Raw genomic sequence first — 21,665 nt, 5'->3', positions numbered from 1 at the left:
CTGTGTTCACAATGAGATGATTTTGACATCAGCAACTTGCTTTATTTCTTTGACCAGTGATTCCCAAAATTTATCAAACCATGACCTGGTTCCTTGAAAAATTATAATACACAAACCTGTAATTTTTTTATTTTTCTAGAATTTCTCTTTTATATGTCCATTTATCTCCTACCAGTCACTGTAACTCATGTATTGTTGGCCGGTGAATCAGTTGGAAATGGGACCTTTGAGAATATTCAAGCATAGTGCATTTAATATTCATGACAAACTTCTCATCAACAATATTAACAAAATTAATTATTAAAGAGTGACTGTTTCAATATGTACTTCTACATTTCTCTTGTAGTTTTTTGTACTTAATCTAGATGGCAGTAATGTGCTCATGTGATCCAATGCCATCTACTGAAGTCTCAATGAAATGACTTATAATCATGAATACACAACCATAAAATTATTTATAGCTCTTAAATTTACTATAGTATTAAATGTCACACCTTGCCTCCAGCATACACAGGAGTCCACTGGATGGGGTGATCATTCTGATACATGACCATGGGGCGAGCCATCACTGATATGTAGTTCAGCACTTTTTCTCTTGCTTCCGAAGTGCTACTGACACGGACATAGTAACCTGAAATATTCAATTCAAAGGAATGCACTACAACAGGACACAAAAATACTGGACACTACACAATAAAAACCAATGTTCTAGGTAAATTTTCATATTTATGAAATAATTAATTAATTATTATGAAATGAGAAACAAATATTTTCATAGTCTCCTATGAAGTGTTGCCATGTAATCCAGCACAAACTACTTCTGTCTTCATGGTACAAATATCCTGAGCAGACTACATGGCCATTACATAAATTCTGCTTTTAACCTTAACATTCTTTCCATCTGTCCTTAATTTTTTTGTCTAAAGCTTACCTTTATTGGTACAGGCTATCTTGTTCATCTCTTCTGCATTGGACGAGTCCCGTCCGATAAGGTATGTAAAAACTCGGATAGGAGTGTGTGGTAAATTGTACTGCTTGAAGATCTCATAGTAATCGTATGGTGGACCATCAGTAATCAGCATGATGGCTTGATTGCACTGACAACCCTTGCCTGTGCGATTGTACTGCAACATAGAGCATCACTCTTAGTAACTGCACACTGTGATAGCTTCAGTAGGACCAACTTAGCCTGTCCTAACTCCTGGTTTTTCTTGTAATAGACTTTATATACCAAATACATGATGCAGTGAGTCACAGGCCTGCTATATAATTGGGGGGGTTTCAGTTTCAAATCTTTAACCAAGAACCCAACCTACCTAAATCTAATTCAGCTTATACAACTCATACCGTTACTGATCTCTTCAGTCCTATTTACAACTTTCCTTCCCGGCCCCTGTAGTCTTTGATGGAAAAAAAAACTGATCTCTAATATTGATTCTATTTATCACAGAACACTTATCACATTGGCACCCACAATTACGACAGCTGACAATCACGTCCACAACTTGTTGAATTGCAAAAGTTGAAAAAAGCACTAAATACAACGGAAACAGTGGTTTTAAATCGCTATGTTAAACGTTGAACTCATATTTGTCACTTTAAAAATAGAATGCGCTGACTATATGCAGGGTGAACGGTGTTAATACCTTCAAACCCATCCTACTGTTAATAGTAAAATAATAATATTAACAGCATTAATTTCGATATTTAAAATGGCGGGAGACTTTTGATTTTCGGATTACTTCGGATAACTTCGGTTCAGGTGATACAGTGCCCAGCGAACGAGGTGCAGACGGAAGGTTGTTAATTGGTGAGTGAAAAAGTATGCCAATTTCTGTAATTCTCGTGATATTTCTACTATGCTTTTCTCACAATTTTCGTATTTTAACCGATTCCTATTTTACCAAACTGTGGTTACGAATTTTAAAAGAGGCAAGAAATATTTAAGCATTCATCCTGGATGGTACTGACATCTGTCGCCAGAAGCAGACACTAATAAACGTAAGTCATTTTAATGTATTACAATAAATTTGCAACTAAAACAATTTACATAACATAATTTTTTTCACCCTGCTGATCACTAACATTGAGATTGGAGATTTAAAAAGATATATAGTTCTTGTCAAATTGTAGTATATTACAATACGCGCTAAAATGTATAACTTTCAGGGGTTCAATATATATTTAAAATAGGCAAAATTGGACCAGTGCTTAATTAATTAAGCACTATGTCATGGAGACATATGGGGGAGTGGACGTACAGATCCACCATTCTTGACCTCGGCAGGAGATGGGGATGAGTGGCCAGCTCCACGCCCCAGCCGCTTTCCCTCCGAGGAAAGAGCCCCCAGTACCTATCCTACAGAAGGCTGGGTTGGTCCTAAAGCAGACCTATTGTGGAGTAGAAAAGATTAATTTGCCCCTGAAAGGAAACGAACCTCGGTCGTCCAGCACATAGCCCGTTGCTATACAGATTCAACTATCCCGGCCCTTGTGGAAGACTCCTTAACTTTGCAAAAGGAAAAAATCTTCAACATACTGTCTAATAATTAAGTTTGTGTCAGTGAATACATCTGCATTACATAGCTCAGTCCGTTGATTATGTTTAGTACAATAGCTGTTTAGTCTGAAAACCATACCAAAAGTAACATATATACTAGGCTTAATTAATTAAGTACTGTGTCATGAATATGTATGGGGGAGTGGAGGTATGACTGCATCTTTCTTAGCCTTGACACTAGGTAGAGGTGAGCGGACAGCTACTTGCTCCAGATGCTTTCCTCCCAGGTAATAAGCCCCTGGTACCCACTGTGTAGGTAGATGGATGGGCCCCAGATCCGGTCTATATTTTGGGAGAGACCATCCAACCTCCTACACCCAGGATTCTGAGACATTTCTCTGCACTATCCAGCCACCTTAGGCTGCGTCTTCCGGCCCCTCTTGTCCCTTCGTACTTGCAAGAAGTTAGTTTCCTGCAAGGGAGATGTCTCGTTTGCCCTGGTTGTGTGTCCTGACCACTTCAGCCTCCCCAGTTTGAGAGCCTTCACTATTTGTGGGGCATTACATAAGTAGATGGTTGAGGCACTATGCTACAAGCGGGAAGGTCGCGGCTTCAAGTCCCGATGAGGTCATTGGATGTTTTTTTCCAATTGACGTAATCCGTCCAGCCGCAATATGGTCCTGTGGTCGACTCAGCCTCTAACAGAAATGAGTACCAAGAATATTTTTGGAATATTGTTGGGGGTAAAGGGCGGCCGGCGCGTAGGGCTGACAACCTCGCCGCCATCTATGAGCCGATTGTCATCTCTCAACCCTGTGGGCCTCCACGGCCTGTTACAGGGATAACTTTACTTTTACTTTACTTTAACCTTTAGCGAGAATCCAGCTCACACACACACACACACACATATAAGTACAGGTTTCAGTACGGTGTTATAGAGCTTTCCCTTGGTTTCCCTTTTCAGGGATATATGCACTACTGCCGAAGTATCGAATTAGTGAACGTAACTGCTGTGAATATTTACTTCTTTGCTACATGGCTAAGTTTTACTTTTTGGGAAGAGTATGTTAATATTTTTATGACAGACATTGTTTTCAACTATTGCATCCTATAAAAAGCTAGAGAAGGAAAATATATCCCTGTAACAGATCGTGGAGTTGCATAGGAATGTGAAATGTCGAGGCTCGCACATTTTATGGACAATTGGCTCACAGATGGCGGTAAGGTTGTCAGCCTTACGCGCTCACCCCCATTTAACCCCCAGGAAGATTCCTGGTTCTCATTTATAATGGAGGCTGAGTCGATCCCAGGGCCATAGTGCGACTGGAAGGATTAGGTCAATTGAAGAATCCAGTAACCTCATCGGGAATCGAACCTGGGACTTTCCGGGCTTGTAGCATAGTGCATCAACGAACTGCGCTACAGCATGCCCCCGTTTCATCCTATAGCATAAGTAAAATTAGGATTAAATTTCATCGAATGCAACAATTTTTTAATAATGAAATAAGTCTTGGTCGACAGTGATGATCATCATTGGCCGAAACATGTGAAGGCTTTGTCTGACGGAACCTCCGCAATCCGAGGCCCCTGAGAAACCACTGTACACCGTATATATATATATATATATATATATATTCATGAAGTTAAATTGTATTTAACGTAAAGTACTAACCTTGTGTAATATTTCGAAGGCCGTGATAAGTGCTGATGAGAAGTTTGCTATGTTCTCAGCTCTTGCTGAGTCCAGGTAACTCCTTAGTTCTCTTATATTTCCCATATTAGCCTGAAATAGAATATATTTTTTTATCAAATTTCATAAATTAAATACAATTATTTAAATTTCAAATATTTTAGGGATGCACACAATTATGTCTTGAGAAGCTTCATAATCTAAATGTTTCTCTCAAGAATAAAATCAGATCAGATTATATTAGCAGGACATGTAGCACGGACTGGGTAAATAAGGGCTGTTGATACAATTAAATTATTATTATTATTATTATTATTATGCTTAATTAATCATCATGCCATGAAGACGTATGAGGGAATGGAAGTACAGCTCCGCTATTTTACCTTCCGTATTAGATAGAGGTAGTGACAGGGGGTTGGAGAAAACTGCACAATGAGGAGCCTCGTAACTTGTACTCTTCTCCAAGTATAATTAGAATCATCAAGTCATGGAAGATGAAGTGGGCAGGGCATGTAGCACGAATGAGGGAGACGAGGAATGCATATAGGATATTGGTGGGAAAGCCAGAAGGAAAGAGACCACAGGGAAGACCAAGACGTAGGTGGGTGAACAATATTAAAATGGATCTTAGATAGAATGGGATGATATGGATTGGATTGATGTGGCTCAGGATAGGGACCGGTGGAGGGCTCTTGTGAACACGGTAATGAACATTCGAGTTCCATAAAATGCTGGGAGATTCTTGAGTAGCTGCAGATCTGGCAGCTCCATGAGTAAGTAAGTAAGTACGTAATTACATAGAGGTAAACAGTCAGCTTCACGCCCCTGTCGCTTTATCCAAACAATAGAGCCCACAGCATGTATCAGATATATATGAGGCTGATTGCTTTCAGAGCTATTCTGGACTCTGTGAAGAGAAGAAGATGCCTTCCCTGCCCCAGAAATTCAATGCTGCCCTCTCTGTCGTCCATCCGATATACCGAAAGTTTTGTAATGTTTTTATCACTTTATATGTAGATGCAGGGAGGGGTGGATGTCATATAAATATTTGAGCCACTGCACGTTCTACAAGATACGGCTCTATAAGCACGCGATAAATTTGACGAATAGTTCGATATATCGAGAATTAAAAAAAAAGAAGTAAAATTAGTCCCTGACTGGTCACGGTAGCCTAGCAGTCTAAGGCATGCACTGTCTTCGCTCGATCGGGAGCCGGGATCATGGGCTCGAATCCCACTCAAGGCATGGATGTTTAGTGTTTGTGTATAGGTAGAGGCCTTGCGACAAACTGATCACCCATCCAAGGAGTCCTACCGAATGTCTATGATCTAGTAAACTGAAGTGAAATGGAGAGTTTCATGGAGGTAGGCCAAGGCCCAAATTGAGGCTGTAGGGCCAAAAGAGGGAAAAAAATAAATTGTCCCTGTGCTTAACTAATTACCTGCTATACCCCAGGGGAAAAAGCTCCCGTTACCCATTGGATAGGAGGCTGGATGGGCCCCGGAACTGGTCTTGGAAACGTGAAGAAGAGAAAAATCTTACCCCTACCGGGACTCAAACTGTGTACTCTCAGACGTCCAGCTCGCAGCCAGGCGCTATACCGATTTATGGGCGATGAATAAGGATACTCCACGAGCTGAATAATTCACAAACACCGGTTAACTGCGTGTTGCATTACCTGTACGAGCATGTCCTTGAAGCACGGCACCAACTCCTCTGTTGCGTCAGAGAACCTGTACACGTTCACGAAGTCGTTGTCGCCGAGCGTGTCGAGGATTGCGTTCACAACGCTTGTTGCTATCTCCCTGCGCTCGCCACTCATCGATCCCGAACTGTCTAGCAGGACCACCACGTCCTTGGGACTCGTCGCGGAGTCTATGTACCAGGAGCTGGTTCGGAAATCGTGAAGCTCCTGCCCGCTCCTCGCAGACGAATAGTCAGGCGGCCATTTTATCGCTGTAACAGTCGGTTCAAAATCACGTCAATATCTGTCCCAAGTATGGACACCGGCATGGTGATTTATGTGTGATCTGAGGCCCCCACGTCCGTGATTATGAAGAGTTCTATCATCTTCGGTTATAACGCCTTGTTTTCCACCTGATTTCACGCTGGTTTCTTGCTTGGATTATTCTTCGATACCTGAAGATTAAGACATGTTCCTTCGAAACGTCGCTTAAATTTCAACGGACTATATGACGTTGTATCCTAAAAGATAGAACTCTTCATGGCGATTCTTTTTGCCATGGAGTGCTGAAAACAGAATCTAATAATTCCTGTAACATAATGGAATTATATAACGGCGAAATGAAAATTATGCAGTTTAGGGTTACCATAGCAACGAATTTCGACCATTAAGAAGTTACATGTGGTAGGTCGAGAACGAATGAGCAATCTTTCGTTTCGGTGTGTCATGTCTATTCTTCGAGTACTGATACTGCTCTGATGTTGAAATGTGAAATGTAGTACATAAAGAAAACGGTTGACGACTGACCTTTGAGTGCTTTTTCAGACAAGAGAGGTTTGAAAGCATATTAAAATTGTTTTAATATTCTTATTAGATCGAACCGAGGGGAATGAGATTGGCAGGGCATATAAAGCGTGTGTAAAAAGGTAAAGCTATCCCTGTAACAGGCCGTGGAGGCCCATAGGCTTCTGAGCCGTCGAGGTTCCCACATTTTCTGGAAAATCGGCGCACACATGGTGAGGTTGTCAGCCTTATGCGCCGGTTGCCCTTCACCCCCCGAAAGATTCCTGGTACTTATTTCTGTTAGACGCTGAGTCGACCCCAGGAGCATAGTTCGACTGGAAGAATTATATCATTTAAAAAAATCCAATGAGAACATCGGGAATCGAACCCGCGACCTTCAGTCTGGTAGCAAAGTGCCTCAACCAACTACGCTACTGCGCGCCCCACATAGTCTTGGTAGGAGAACTGAGAAGGCCTACTCTTAAACGGGAAGATAATATCAAAATTAATCTTAAACGTATAGAATTTGAAGGCATGAACTTAACTCATCTGGCTTAGGATAGGGACCAATAGCGAACTCTTGTAACACAATAATCACCTTCGGATTTCATAAAACACTGGGGAATTCCTTCACTAGCTGAGCAACTATCAGGTTGTCAAGAATGATAGCGTTCCATAATTAGTTCAGGGGTTGTAATTGAAACAGAACTAATACGGGTAGGATCATGGCTGTTTCTAATTAAATGTTAGAACGCGTATACGGGTATAACATCCGTATTGTACGCATGCTTGGAGATTTCAACGCTGGTACAGAAGATGAACTTTAGATGTCTGCTAAAAAGTGGTTTCACTTTCCATGTCCATGCCCAAGAAAATGTTATGCAGCCTAATCACTAGTTTAATTTTTTTTATTCCTCTCCATAAAATAAATCATTATGGTGTCATGTGAGATTATGCAACACACTGTGCCGGGACTGGTGGACAAAATTACATTGTGACGGGTTTCCCGGTACCTCGATTTCACGTGCCAATCTTCATTCCACCAACAGCTCAATATACTAACAGTATCACATTTCGGTTGGTACGCGTGACGAAAATAATGGGTGCTAGTTCGGATGATTAGATTTATTAGTACTTTGGTTACACTCTCTTAATTACACTTAAATACAGCGATATCGCTGATTTACACACTTTACAGGTCACCGTTGCACACGCAGTAGGACTCCCAGTCGTCACCAGTCGTCTCCTAGCAACAGATCTCAACACAGGAACTATCACTTCAAGTCACTATGAAGTCTTCTTGCTATTTCGTCTTCAATCACTCTGGAACCTTGGAACAATAAATTCTTCTGGACTTACTCCTCAAGCTGTGGGTCCCGTGTCGTAGCTTTACGGCACGTAAAAGAACCTCATATCTCCAAAGGAGGTCACTGAGCCAAATTCAAGGACATTTCCCGCCCAACAGTAGTCTCTAACGCCTCTGATAGATGGGGGAAGCATTATAGATACCGCCAAGCCAGTAGAGGCCGAACTCGCTGGCTCGGTCGGGACTGATGGTACGCACCAATATCGGTAGGGTATAGAGACTGGTAGCATATCATAGAGGGAGAGCAATGGACCAATACTGCTCTAAGTGCGTGGGGAAACCCACCCTCTCCAATAACTAACTAACTACTCCTCCAGCTTACGACTGACTCGTAACTGCCCTCAACGAATTCTGTCACTCTTACTTATATAGTCCCGGAACGGACATGAAACAACAGTAAACTCATACCACGCGATCGCTATCCAGCCAGTCTACTGGCACGTCGGTCGGATCTACAGAAAACACAGCTTCGTCTATTGTTGCATTTTGGCCCGTGTTTACAGAGCTGTTACCTGGCAACACGTTGATCAAATCCGTTACAATAATTTTATCATCGGAGATATGTAGCGTCGACACTGAAACGTATATGCTGGTTGGAATTATTATTAATTCTGTCGGTTGATGTATTCGCCCAAAGTAGTCCGCTGTCGTCATCTGTCCTCATTTTCATGAAAAATACCTCTTTGCAAGAGTTCCATGAATCCTGAACTCGTGTAAGTACTGCATATCGTGTCTGGGTTGTGAGTAAACGAAAAGGATCCCCTGTTTTAACACAATTATTCTTTTTTCTAAACCAGACACTTCGATTGATGTAATCCAGCTTAACGGTAAGAAGTCTGGAAATTAATTTAAAGCAAAAGATGGCTCAGTGCACTTACCGGGATATCTCCTGAGGAAACCCGTGGTGCTGCCGAAGTACTGCCAGGAGAGTGATGGGTCCATCTCGTAGTTGTTGACGAAAAGCGGATCCAGGTGCTCTGACCATTTGATGGCGTTCAGAACTTCCGGGTCTGCAACAAGCAGTTGAATTGCAGATCGCTCATCTCGACCTTCAGACTTTCAGAACTGTCTAACCGCTGAAGGAAAGACCAACTTGCTGAATAACTACCAAACTCAGTTACTATCTAACTGTCTGGCTACCTACAGCCCCCTTGGGCCCTGGCCTCTCATTTTCAGTTTCATGATCATTTTGCAGAAGGTAGGACACCTTGGACGAGTGATCAGCTGGTCGCAAGACCTCTACCTATACACAAACACAGAATAAACACTTACACATATTAAACATCCATGCCTTGTGTGAGATTCGAACAAGCGATCCGGGCCTCCGAGCGGGCGATGATAATTCATGCTTTAGACCGTGCGGCTGTTGTGACCGTCAGTAATTAACAGTCTAATTAGTTAAATCGCTACAAAGCTAATCAGTCAGTCAATATGATATCTAAGTAACTAACATACTAAGAAAATAATGATTTAATTTCCTACCTAATTGCTTGGAATATAACTAAAAACTAATTAAATAAACAGCTAAGTAATTATTATTCTAATTATCTAACTATTTTTTTCTGTGGCGCTACAGCCCCAATTTGGGCCTAGGCCTACCTCCATGAAACTCTCCGTTTCACTTCGGTTTACTAGATCTTACACATTCGGTAGGACTCCTTGGGCGAGTGATCAGCTCGTTGCAAGGCCTCTATCTGTAGACAAACACAGAAAAACGCACACAAACATCCATGCCCTGAGTGGGATTCGAACCCACGATCCCGGCTTCCTAGCGAGCGAAGACAGTGCATGCCTTAGACCGCTCGGCTACCGTGACCGGCTAATTATCTAACTATACGACAGACAAATTAACTAATTAAGCAAATCACTGATATATTAAGAAAATAACTAATCAGCTATTTAATTGCGTAACTAACAATTAACTAAATGACTGACAGTCTGATTATGTAATCAAATGCGTAAGAATAATATGTACCCTTTAAAGGTTAACTAACCAACTAGCTAACAAACTAAGGACTAATAAATCAGCAAACTCATTACCTGAATATCTGGCTAAATAACTAACAAACAACTATATTAACTGCCTAAGTAATTGGGTGTAACTTGTACTCTTCTCCAAGTATAAGTAGGATGATCAAGTCAAGGAGGATGAGATGGGCATGGCATGTAGCACGATTGGGGGAGACGAAGAATGCATATAGGATATTGGTGGGAAAGCCAGAAGGAAAGAGACCACTGAGGAGACCAAGGGGTAGATGGGTGGACAATATTAAATTAGATATTAGAGAGATAGAATGGGATGGTATGAATTGGATTGATGTGGCTCAGGATAGGGACCAGTGAAAGGCTCTTGTGAACACGGTAATGAACCTTCGGGTTCCATAAAATGCTGGGAAGTTCTTGAGTAGCTGCAGAATTGGAAGCTCCTCCAGAAAGACTCAGCTCCATGAGTGAGGTCATTAGGTGACTAACTGGCTTTCTAACAGACCAACCAAGCGGCTAGCTAGAGGTGACAGCAGTAGGATGGGATTGAGTTTCTTCGTACTGCGGGAACAAATGGGTCTGATTTTCCAGCCCCTGATAATAAGGGCAGTGACGGATGAGTACGTACTTTTGGTGGAAGATACGGAGCAAAACCAGCTCAGTTACACTTTGTTCACATTGACTTTACTGGGTTTAGGCCGGACGTTATAGGTGAGAATGTGTTTACTGTTGCTTCAGACATGGCACGGCCGACTAACTATCCAACTAGTGACTAAGTAACTAATTAAGAAACCAATGAACTACTTCACAAATAAATCAACAAATTAACAAACAAACAAGACAAGTAACTTATTAATAAATTAACAAATTAACTGGCGAAATAATTAAAAAGCAACAGACTAATAAATGAATAAAATAATCAACTAAATATACTAAACAAACTAACAAATTAGTTATTTAATTAATAGATCAAATAACTACCAAACTAATTCACTAATTAACAAATAAAGCAACTTAATACAGGGGAATGGGAATGCATCATCAAAAGGGCCAAGTTGTTCTGAGGGCTGTGGAGCCAAAAAAAGAGAAGAAGAAATAAATTAGAAATATTACGCCATATTGAACTCGTAACCACTTTGGGTTTAGCTCGTGGGAAATGTGCGTCAGGATATCCAGCCTCGGAGCCGGAGGGCTCCCAATTACGAAATAAGAACTGGGTTTGAAATTCGCCTGAAGACAGATAATTGGATTCAGAACTGATGAACCATCGCCACTTCCTCCATGTTATTCATGTTCTCTGTGCTTCCCCTGCTTCAAATGACAGCGACGGAACTGCTCCCTGGCTCTTCATTACGCAATTACAAAAGCCTCAAACCCAATTCGGCAGCATAATTCATGACAGAGACAAAACCTCTTGGTTTCAATATCAGAACTACTTCGCGAATGGCATTCTGTATATAATTAACCTTTCAGATCTCGAACACGCATTTCTGTGAATCAGGGTGTGGAAGGGGAAATACAGCAAGATGGAGGAGGAAGATGAAACAGGTGAGGAAGGAGGAATATAATTGGCTAAAGCAACTGCAGCAGAGGGATTTAAGAAAACAAGGAACACTATGGAAGCCCTTGCACCTATGGATGTGAAGATGTAACGCCGTGAAGACTACACCAGACTTCACGGCGTCAAATCCCAGAACACACTGCATAATCTTAAAACAAAATTACTGTTTCTTTATTCTGAAGCGAACGCATATAGGATTTTGGTGGGAAACCCGGAAGGAAAAAGATCGCTATGAAGACCTAGACGCAGGGAGGGGATAATATTAAAATGGATGGTATGGTACAGATTAGATTCATCTAGCTCAGAATATGGACCAATGCAGGGTTCTTGTGAAAACAGTAATAAAACTTCGGGTTCCATAAAATATGGGGAAATTCTTGACTAGCTGGGCGACTGACGGCTTCTCAAGAAGGGGCCAGCTTCACATTTGTAATGTTCAGAGAACCATTATTTCGAATAGACTGCTTGGTTCTCAAAGGTTCTACTTCTGAGCTCTTACTTGAGTTCATGCTACATGCAAGATCTTCAGTTAACATTTTTTTTCGCGGTTCGGAAAATACACGTATAAACATGGTTAGCAATGCAAATTTTGAGAATCTTACAGGAGTATAGTGTAGTGCCGTATAGTCCGTTGATAGACAACAGTCGTTTCGGCGGAATATTTCGCCTCTATCTTCAGGATTGAATAAGCTAAACAAGAAATGAACCTGAAGCAGGTAGTCACTTGCTACCTCATAATTTCCAATTTTCATCAGATATTAGTGGCGTGATCGAAACAAGAATGTTATGGGCAGGACATGTAGCACGTAATATTTTGGTCTGAAATCGTAAAGGGAATAGGTCGATTGATAGGTCTACGCATAGAGAGACGCCTTTTAGGGAAATAGGTTTTGAATTTATAAACTGGGTTCAAGAGCTTAGGTTAGGGTCAGGTGGCGGGTTGTAGCCAACAGAGTAATGGACTTTTAGGTTATGTAACAGAAGGGCAATTTCTGAACAACTTGAAAGACTACTGTATATAGTTAGGTAATAAATGAAGTCAAACTCCAATTTAAACTTCTAGTAAGCTAAGGAAAAAATTTGATTTAATAGAGGGCTGACTGCAGGAGGAAACAAAATTAACTAAATTTAGAACTACTGGCAGGGAAATCAGCTGTTATTCAGGCGCCATGGTGTATTTTCACGGCCTTCTAGAATCATGCAGAATGAAATCAACATGGCGGCGTACTAACGGAAGCAGTCACCTGAGTCGCGAACTTCAGGCGGTAGCAGCACAGAGCTGAGGCTGGTGTTCACGGCCAGCTGATCGAAATGTCTGTTCTGCGTGAGGCTCATCTCCTTCGATCCATCTTGCAGGCGACCGTCCGGACCAAACTCGTTGAGGCGGCGCGCATTGTAGTAACGTACCGCCGTTCCGGCGTCCAGCTTATGAGACAACGCCGCTTGTTCCGCCGAGTCCATGATCCTCTATAACAGCCACCATAACATCCTGACTTCATGACTATGATTGCACACTTGGGTGTTCAATTGTACTGAAATTTGTCTAAATAATCACCATCATCATTAGCAAAACAGCCCATTTTTGAGCCGAACCCTTCCTTAGAAATGTCTGCTAAATTTGATCCGGTTTTCACTTCTTTCGATTTAGCAACAATTTTTTTTTACAGAGCAAGGTTGTCAGCCTTGCGTCCAACCCCCAACTTGGAGTGCCAGGTCCCTGTACTTATTATCCCCAGGCACAGGGTTCCCTTTTTGTCGCCTTCTATGAACTTGCAGGGCTACGGTGGAGGTACCATAACACGCATCCACATAGGGTTCGTCTAAACCAAGTGATTTTTTCAAAACTTGGTTAAGTTTTAAAAGTCACAGAGGCCAGTTCCACCAGGCTGGGGATTGGACACAGGGTTGACGGCCGTCCTCTATAAAATATTGCAAGTTCTAAATAAGTGAAAACCGGATCAAATCTGGCAGCATCTTCTAAGGAAGGCCATGGCTCAAAAATGGCTGTTTTGCCAAGGATGATGATGATAGGTTTTTTATAATATTATGTCACCCCCGCGTTAGGTAAGGCGTATATTCTTGAAACTGTATCTTTGTTGTGTAATTATGTAACGCGAATCTTAAATTTCCATTGAGTCCCATGTTTTAAGTGGAGATGTGTTCATTCCCGGTCTGCAGTTGCAGTACATTTTTTTTACACTCCCTATAGAACTTCCATCTGAATCTGATAGGCTTTATTCAGACACAATATTAGGGAACACACATACATCGATAGTCAACTGTAATTTCCATTCTATCGAACTAGAATCCGCCTGAGCCAGGAACCTAGTGACGCGATCAATTACGAAGTTGGAATAACCCCTAGCAATAGTGCGTTCCACTAAACGCATAGCAGTAGTGTCGGAGAAGTTGCCGCGGAAACACGGCGTTTCACTGCTAGTTACTGTGCCAGCAGCGAAATTAGCGGTCTGAGCGTGAAATGAGAGGCTTTCGTTATCATGACTGGAGTCTTTGGTAACCTAACGATTCCATTTCAGCTGAATAGGTTATTTAACGTCGAATTATGTGAAAAAATGATAGTGAATGATATTAATGGAACTTACACACATAAATATAAAATCAAATGTATATAAGAATTTAACCACCGTCCAGTGTGACTGATAATTTTTTTTAATTCGCTTAGTGGGGAGTGGAGTCCAGCTGGGTCCACTCGGCACGGCGGCCACTGATTGGCCTATTGTACCTTCCCCGGTTTATTATGATGATGGAGAATTTGGTGGAATGAAAATTGGCAGGGGAAACCGAAGTACTCGGAGAAGACCCTCCCCAGCACCATTTTGTCCACCACTAATCCCACTTGACCGGACCCGGGATCGAACCCGGGCGGCCGAGTTGGGAAGCCAGCGACTAACCGCTTGAGCTATGGCGCGGCAAGTGTGATTGATAAGTGTTGTGTTTTTAATTATTCAGCCTTTACATGTTTCGGTCGGAGCGACCATCTTCAGAAGGACATTATCAATATATACTGAAACTACTATAACCATGTATGGATATAAATGTTATATTTTTCAACTAACGCTAAGCTGTACATTGAGAAGTGTAATGACACGAACCGAACTGGCTCTAGATTAGAGCAAATATTGTGCACTACTTTGTATAAAACTTACTGTAGTACTTTTAGATGTTTTGACAAATCAATACACAACTTTACTTTACTTTATTTTATTTTACGTCTGGCGGTTTACCGCCGATCAGTTTGTCCTGGCGTCAAGCCCCTTGAGACTCACGACCAGAGATTTTTTCTACTGATATTTTGCGGTAATAGTCCTTATGTAAGATCCTCTCTGACGAGAATAAGGGTTTGCCCCCAGTTGTCTTCTTTATAAACCCTTTGCACGGACCGAATAGAGAACATTGTTTCCAGCAGTAACTATTGTTGGATGAGTATCCGCTAGCAACAGCTGTTTCTCTGGCTCCACAGTTCTTCATTTGAGGAAATATTCCACAGTATGTTGTAATGGAGGCATAGCTCCACGCATTATTAGCCTTAGCTCTAGGTGTAGGCGAGTGGTCATCCTCACACCCCGGACGCTTCACGCTAAGGGTTACAGCCCCCTTGTGATCACTGGACAGGAGTCTGTGTGGGTTCTAGAACCGATTTGCTTCTTGTTAAGAAGCCCCTATTCCTACCGGGAATCGAACCTTAATTCCTCGGTTGTCCAGCCTGTAGCACAGTCACTATACTGACTGAGATAAACCCCGCTTCATGTCCCAGTTTTACGAAACATATTTCTTTTTTCCTCTCCAAGTTACGTAAATATTTGTACTGATGTGACGTTCACAACACGCAGTCCTCGTTACAGATGTCTCGAGAGCTCTCAGTGGAACAAACAAAGTCAGATCTGTAGACATAGCTGTGGTTGTTGACAGGAAGTCAAGAGTTCAACAAGACTCTTTGAAGTTAAAAGAATGCACTTCCCTCTAGCAACAAAAGTTATATTACAAATGACGTACTTCCAGTTCCAAACAAAGTTGAAACAAGAATATGTATTGTAGGATTTGAGGTTCTGACACCGGTGGTTAAGAAGAATTCTATCTTCTGGAATGTAACGCTGTGTAATCAGCTACCTCCTTCATTCTCGTTTCTTACCTTATTCATCGACCCTGAATATGCAAGCGACATGTTACTCCGAAACGTCGGTTGACTCTCAACGTAATACAAGGCGTTATATTCCGGAAGGTACACATCTTCAAGAGTACCAACTACAAATGATTTACTACAAAAATTTCACATAATATTTCCTTCTTTAAAGTATATATAGTCAGTTCCGCAACTTGTTTCGACTATAAAGTATAACCATCATCAGATGGTATCATGCTTAAATTGTACAGAAGCTGCAGAAACTCCAAGCATAGAGCAATGTATTTATCGCTGTTACATACGGCCCCAGGGCCAGAGTACGGCTCGAACGATTAGAGAAATTGAAAAATCTAATAACCTCATCCGGAATCGAACCCGCGAGCTTCCTGCCTGTAACAAATTTAGTAGACGCATTTTGCAAATGGTGTTGTGAACACATCAATGAAAGAGAGAAAGAGAAACTAATAGTAAGGTGGACAATAGAGACAGGCGGAAGGATAGAAAGAAAGACAGAAATATAAAGGTTGAACCAAAGAAACGTTACATAAATGCAACGATTATGGAACCAGGTGTAGATGAAAACAGAATTAAATAATGGTTCTCTGCAAGAAGTTGCATTAGAAAATTTATAATTTGAAATATTAGAATGATCAAACCAAGAAGAATGTGATTGACAGGGCATGTGGCACGCATGGGAGAGAGTAGAAGTGCATTCAAAATTTCTGTAAAGTAACCTGAAGTAAAGAAAATCGCTAGGAAGACCTTGACATAGCTGGAATAATACTAGCACCATTTAGGGTGTTTGACTATAGACGGGGTATCAATTGGTAAATGGATTTATTGACCACTTATACATACCTCTCGGAACTACAAGTAATCAGCGCTATCGCTAATTCCACACTTTACAAATAACTGAAATGTCGCTAACAGCCGTTCCCTAGCAAAGGCTTCTAACAGTGAAGATTCTTCAGCTTCCTGCACTCACGTCTTTACTGTCCGGCAAATATCCCGCAACTGAACTCACTCATTCTCTGGGGTCCTCTCTTTAGAGCCTCGGGGCGGATCTAGCAGAAAACGCCGCCTCCGACAGATTTTCTAGTTTGTTATGGGCTCTTGCATAGCTATAGCCCGGATATCGCTTCCGCGGGAACGTGTTTGCCGAGCCGTTGCTCATAAACGGCCGCTTCTTTATTCTCCTATAAATGGCTGTAATCATATGTTTCGAGGTCGTTACTTAGCAACGGGTCTGTACGCCATAATAGTATTACAACGGATCTTAAATAAATATGACTGGGGTGTGGATTGGTTCCACCTGGCTCAGGGGTAGTCCAATGGATGGCTCTTGTGAACATGGTAATGAACATTTTGGTTCCATAAAATTCTGGGAATTTCTTGAGTGAGTAAGCAACTATTAGTTTCTCTGGAATGACTAAGCTCTATGGAATTAGTTCATAGATAAAGACAAGAAACTGAAAAAAATGATAGAGCAGTAAGTAGACTTAAAGGAAAGAGAACAGTGGCAATGCAATGAAGCAGAAGGAAGCTATGGACGGTGTCTGAGACCGCCTCTCGAATCAATAACCCAGCAGTAAGACGCAAGGAGGAGAGAGTAGGGCAACAAGATGAAAAGTGAGAGAAACGAAAGACAGATGAAAAGACATAGGGAGATTAACGAGAGCAAGAGAGAGACAGAGAGGCCACCTGCGCTGCCGGACCGGTACATTTCCCTGGGCAGGTAGGCAACACGCCGTGACATTCGTGAGTGCCCTGAGGTGAGCTCGCTTCCCTAGCAGCGACTTGCTGCATGAGGATGGGCCGTTGTTGTGCTGAGGTTTCGCCTAGAAACGGCGTATTGTGGCTATGGGAGCCGTAGTGATGAGATGCTGCTTAGAACTGGGAGATCCTACATCAAATCCCAGCGCGGACATCAACTCTCCTGGCTGAAAATTTTCGTGCTTTTCCTCGGTTCCTTCAAGTACCGGAACAGAAACCTCAAATTGTGCCACAACTTTTCCCCTCAACATGACTCCCAAATTATTAACTGCTCTCATCCTACCATGGAGCCGGGAGAGCTACTGGCTACAGGATGGACGACCGAAGGGTCGGAGTTCGGGTCTCGGTAGGGTCAAGAATTTTCTTTTCGCTATGTCGTCCAGACCGGTTCTGGGGTCCACCCAATCTCCTATTCAGTTGGTAGCGGGGGCTCTGTCCCCGGTGGTAAAGTGGCCGGGGCTTGAAGCTGACCATTCACCTCCAACTAGTACCAAGATCAAGAAAACACGGATCTATACATACATACCCTCATACGCCTTCATGATGTACTGCTTAATTAGTTTAGCAAAGGGACAACTTTTATCGTTTCTTTCACGGGCTCTACAGCCCCCTTGGGCCCTGGCCTCTGATTTTTCAGTTTCGTGATCATTTTACAGACGGTAGGACTCCTTGGCCGAGTGATCAGTTCCTCACAAGGTCTCTACCTAAACACAGGACAACACAGACACAGAATGAACACATACACATACCAAATATCCATGCCTTCTGTGGGATTCGAACCAACGATCCCGGCTTCCGTGCGAGCGAAGACAGTGCATGCCTTAGACCGTTCAGCTACCGTGACCGGCACAACTATTATCGTCCTACCATTAAGCTCTAAGTTACTGATAGGGCAGTTAAATAGAGTATGAATAAGTACAGAGAGCAATATAATGTCAGAATAAGATTCTACGTGATTGTACTTGGAGCTTTCAACTGCAAGAAGCACACACAATTCTCCAGGGAACAGACTTTCTTGGGAAGCTCACGGTCTTTCCACTAGTAAAGAAATTACACACATTTTTCGTAACCTAAAAGTTCATTACCATTTTCACAGAAGCTCGTCATTAAACCGTACCCTAAGCCAGATGAATCCAACACCACCTTCAAAACCTAATTTCTTTAAAATTCATTTTAATATTATTCTTCAATCTGGGCCTAGATGTTGCAAGACTTGGACCCTTTCCTTCAATTATTATTACTATTATTTATCGTTAAATTTAAGTTACAATGTTGCAAGGTTGACATCAACATGTTTTCCATTATACTCTCTCAAGCAAATTGGTGCTGTATGAAGACAAACTTGTTACGAGAAGTTCTGGAAGGAAGCAGAGTCAGAGGCAGAGTCACTTTACTGGCGCCAAGCCTCTTGATACCTACGACAGGTTTTTGTTTTCCAGCTGAACACTTGCGGCTATAGTCCTTATGTAACGCACTCTCTGACGAGAGGATGGGTCTGTCGTTTACATTTGCTGTTGGGCCTCGCCAGCGTAGTCATTTACGGGTCCAAATCCCGTGTGACTCATGACCATATTTTACTGTCTCAGATTCGGGGCTCTCCCAAACCTGGAGGGCCAGATCCCCGTATTTACATCCCCCAGAAATAGTGGGACCCAATTATAGCCCCAGGTACCGGGTTCCCTTTCCGTCGCCTCCTACAACTTGCAGGGCGAATGTGGAGGTATTCGAACCCGCCTCCACACGGGGTTTGGAAAGAACTATCACTTACTTTCCTTTTATATGACACGGACCTCATAGAAAACGACTCGTCCAACAATTCTTCTATTATTGTCTGCGTATTCGTTGCCGCAGTGACTTCTTTATCTATGACTAGCAACGATAGAAGGATACACGAATAGACACACGGACTTATGGGAGGGATTTATGAAGTACGTAGTTGAGATGGGCTCAGTTCCCATGATATACATACCAAGTTTCATGAAGACTGGTTCAGGCATTCAAAATTTGATAGAAGGGGGGTTCAGAGATACAGACAAACAGAGATCATGGTGATCGCATAAGCCTAGCCTACTTTCATTATTTCAAAATAAGGAAAGTTGACTAAAATCGTTTCATGCATTAAACGGTATATCTTTACTCAGTGAAGAAGCAACAGTGGTCACATTTCGATAGACCTACGTGACATCTATCTCATAGGCTGTGAAAACAGAATGAAAAAACGAGAACTCAGGACCGCTGCAAAATGTTTACACCTTGTAAAAAGAAATGACGTTCTGTATTTTATCGCACGTACCTCGTAATACTACAGTATGCTGCTTATAACGATTTGTTTAGAGGCAGCATTAACGTTGCTAAGCAACAGAAGTTGTGACGTCACCTGTGTCGCCTGAACGCAGAAGCTTCAGCTGATCTGTATATTCATACGCAAAGGCCATTGTAATGTACGCGCAGTATTGTCATAGAGACACATCATAGAACCTTAATGGAAATATTAGCCCCCTATCCACGGCAAGATCATACGTCATCTGTGCTGCTTGAGGTTTTGTAAAATACATGTTTGCACATATTTAAAGAAACAGAGAGCAAAGATAGCAAATATTCTATGGTTCCACTGTACATGAGATTCCGAGAAATGCCGAAATAAGGTTGTGCTCGTGAAAGCATACAGTGACCACGTGACTTCCGCATTCGACAAAAGGAATTACAAATGAAAGGGCAAGAGCAATGCTCAAATATTTATGGCGATAAATTAAATTAACGAAAAATTATTCAAAATATTATGTAAAATTGGAGATGCTTTATCACCACTGCTTTTCAATTTTTCTTTAGAATATGCAATTAGGAAGGTCCAGGGAAACCAGATGGGACTGAAATTAAACGGGACACATCAGCAGTTGGTCTATGCTGATGATGTGAATCTACTGGGTGATAATGTAGATACCATAAAGAGAAACATACAAATTTTAATTGATGCTAGTAAAGAGATTGGTCACAATCCATAGAGCCGTCGAGGCTCCCACATTTTCTAGACAGTCGGCTCATAGATGGCGGTGAGGTTGTCAGCCTCACGTGCCGTCTGCACTTCACCCCCAGGAAGATACCTGGTACTCATTTCCGTTAGAGGCTGATCGACATCAAGGCCATAATGCGACTGGAAGGATTATGTCAATTGGAAATCTAATGACCTCATCGGTAATCAAACCCGTGATCTTCCTTCTTGTAGCATAGTGCCTCAAACAACTACGCTACCGAGTGCCCCAACTGAAATATTATGACAAATGTTATTAAAAATGGAAGGGAAGATTCATATAATCGCACACTTCATAATAATTAAAAAAATATATAAGTACAAATCCGTAGTTTTATTTCCTGATTATTCAATGACGCAATGGATATGTACTGCCCTACGTTTTTCTGACTTACAAAGATAAACGAGTTAATAAGGGATACAGCCCATCTATAAACTTGAGTACACAGACGATAACAATCTGTATTGGAACGAGACTAAAACGTCAGCAGATTACTGTCTGTGTTTTTTCTTGTCCTTCCATTTTAACCCTTCTATTCCTGTCTCTCTACTGAGAAGAGGAAGAGAGACAGATAATGATGTGGCTGTGGTGTACGAAAATACTTTCATTAGCCTCACATTGAATGAAGACGTAGGCTGGGAGAATGTTCAAGGTTTGTTCTTCTTTCACCGAGTTGCAACCAGATGGCTCTCGCACTGGACGAGAGATCAATTGTTGCGAAAGTATGGCGACAGTGCTGCTTACATACTAGGTCGTCAGGAGTGCTACGAACGGGGAACGGTTCAAATTTACTTCAACTGTGAAAGAGAGAAAGAGACGAGAGAAGAAGAAACTAGTCTCCGACTCTTTCTCCACTTGCAGGTCAAGACAGAGAATAAAACAACTGCTGAGTTGAAAAATAACAGCTTCAGAACTGAGCGTTCCACACAATAGTTCGGAAGATTAGAAATCGTTTCAAAGGAAAGCAGCCGTCCAGTGAAATATAGCGATGTCAAGTGACCCACGTTTCAACAATATGGCGACTATTTTGCAGTGTAGTCAACATAATATGCGTTACTTTCAGGAGAAGCAGGCATCACACCAGCGCTTCTCAAACTGTAAAATCTTATATTACCACATTTATGGATGGAAACAAAAATTATATTGGTACTTCTG

General features: G+C 41.9%; 1 protein-coding gene across 6 annotated transcripts in view; it reads right to left on the bottom strand.

Moving 5' to 3' along the window:
• Positions 1 to 21,665, bottom strand: part of LOC111863613 (voltage-dependent calcium channel subunit alpha-2/delta-3) — a 103,259-nt gene that overhangs the window by 37,345 nt on the left and 44,249 nt on the right. For 3 of the 6 annotated variants that reach the window (XM_033751132.1, XM_033751134.1, XM_033751133.1), the window contains exons 4-9: positions 12,800 to 13,034; positions 8,902 to 9,033; positions 5,869 to 6,146; positions 4,173 to 4,283; positions 932 to 1,124; positions 495 to 631 (exon numbers count right to left, since the gene is read on the bottom strand). In XM_033751132.1, the coding sequence (XP_033607023.1) occupies positions 495 to 631; positions 932 to 1,124; positions 4,173 to 4,283; positions 5,869 to 6,146; positions 8,902 to 9,033; positions 12,800 to 13,034 (1,086 nt within the window). The remainder of the gene's footprint in view (positions 1 to 494; positions 632 to 931; positions 1,125 to 4,172; positions 4,284 to 5,868; positions 6,147 to 8,901; positions 9,034 to 12,799; positions 13,035 to 21,665) is intronic. The other 3 variants (XM_033751131.1, XM_033751135.1, XM_023850092.2) reach the window with 1 other exon arrangement.

This window comes from Cryptotermes secundus, unplaced genomic scaffold, assembly GCF_002891405.2.
Source record: "Cryptotermes secundus unplaced genomic scaffold, Csec_1.0 scaffold57, whole genome shotgun sequence".
NCBI classification, from domain to species: domain Eukaryota; kingdom Metazoa; phylum Arthropoda; class Insecta; order Blattodea; family Kalotermitidae; genus Cryptotermes; species Cryptotermes secundus.
The sequence above is the reverse complement of the archived record's forward strand: the minus strand, read 5'-3'. Positions and strand labels throughout refer to the sequence as shown.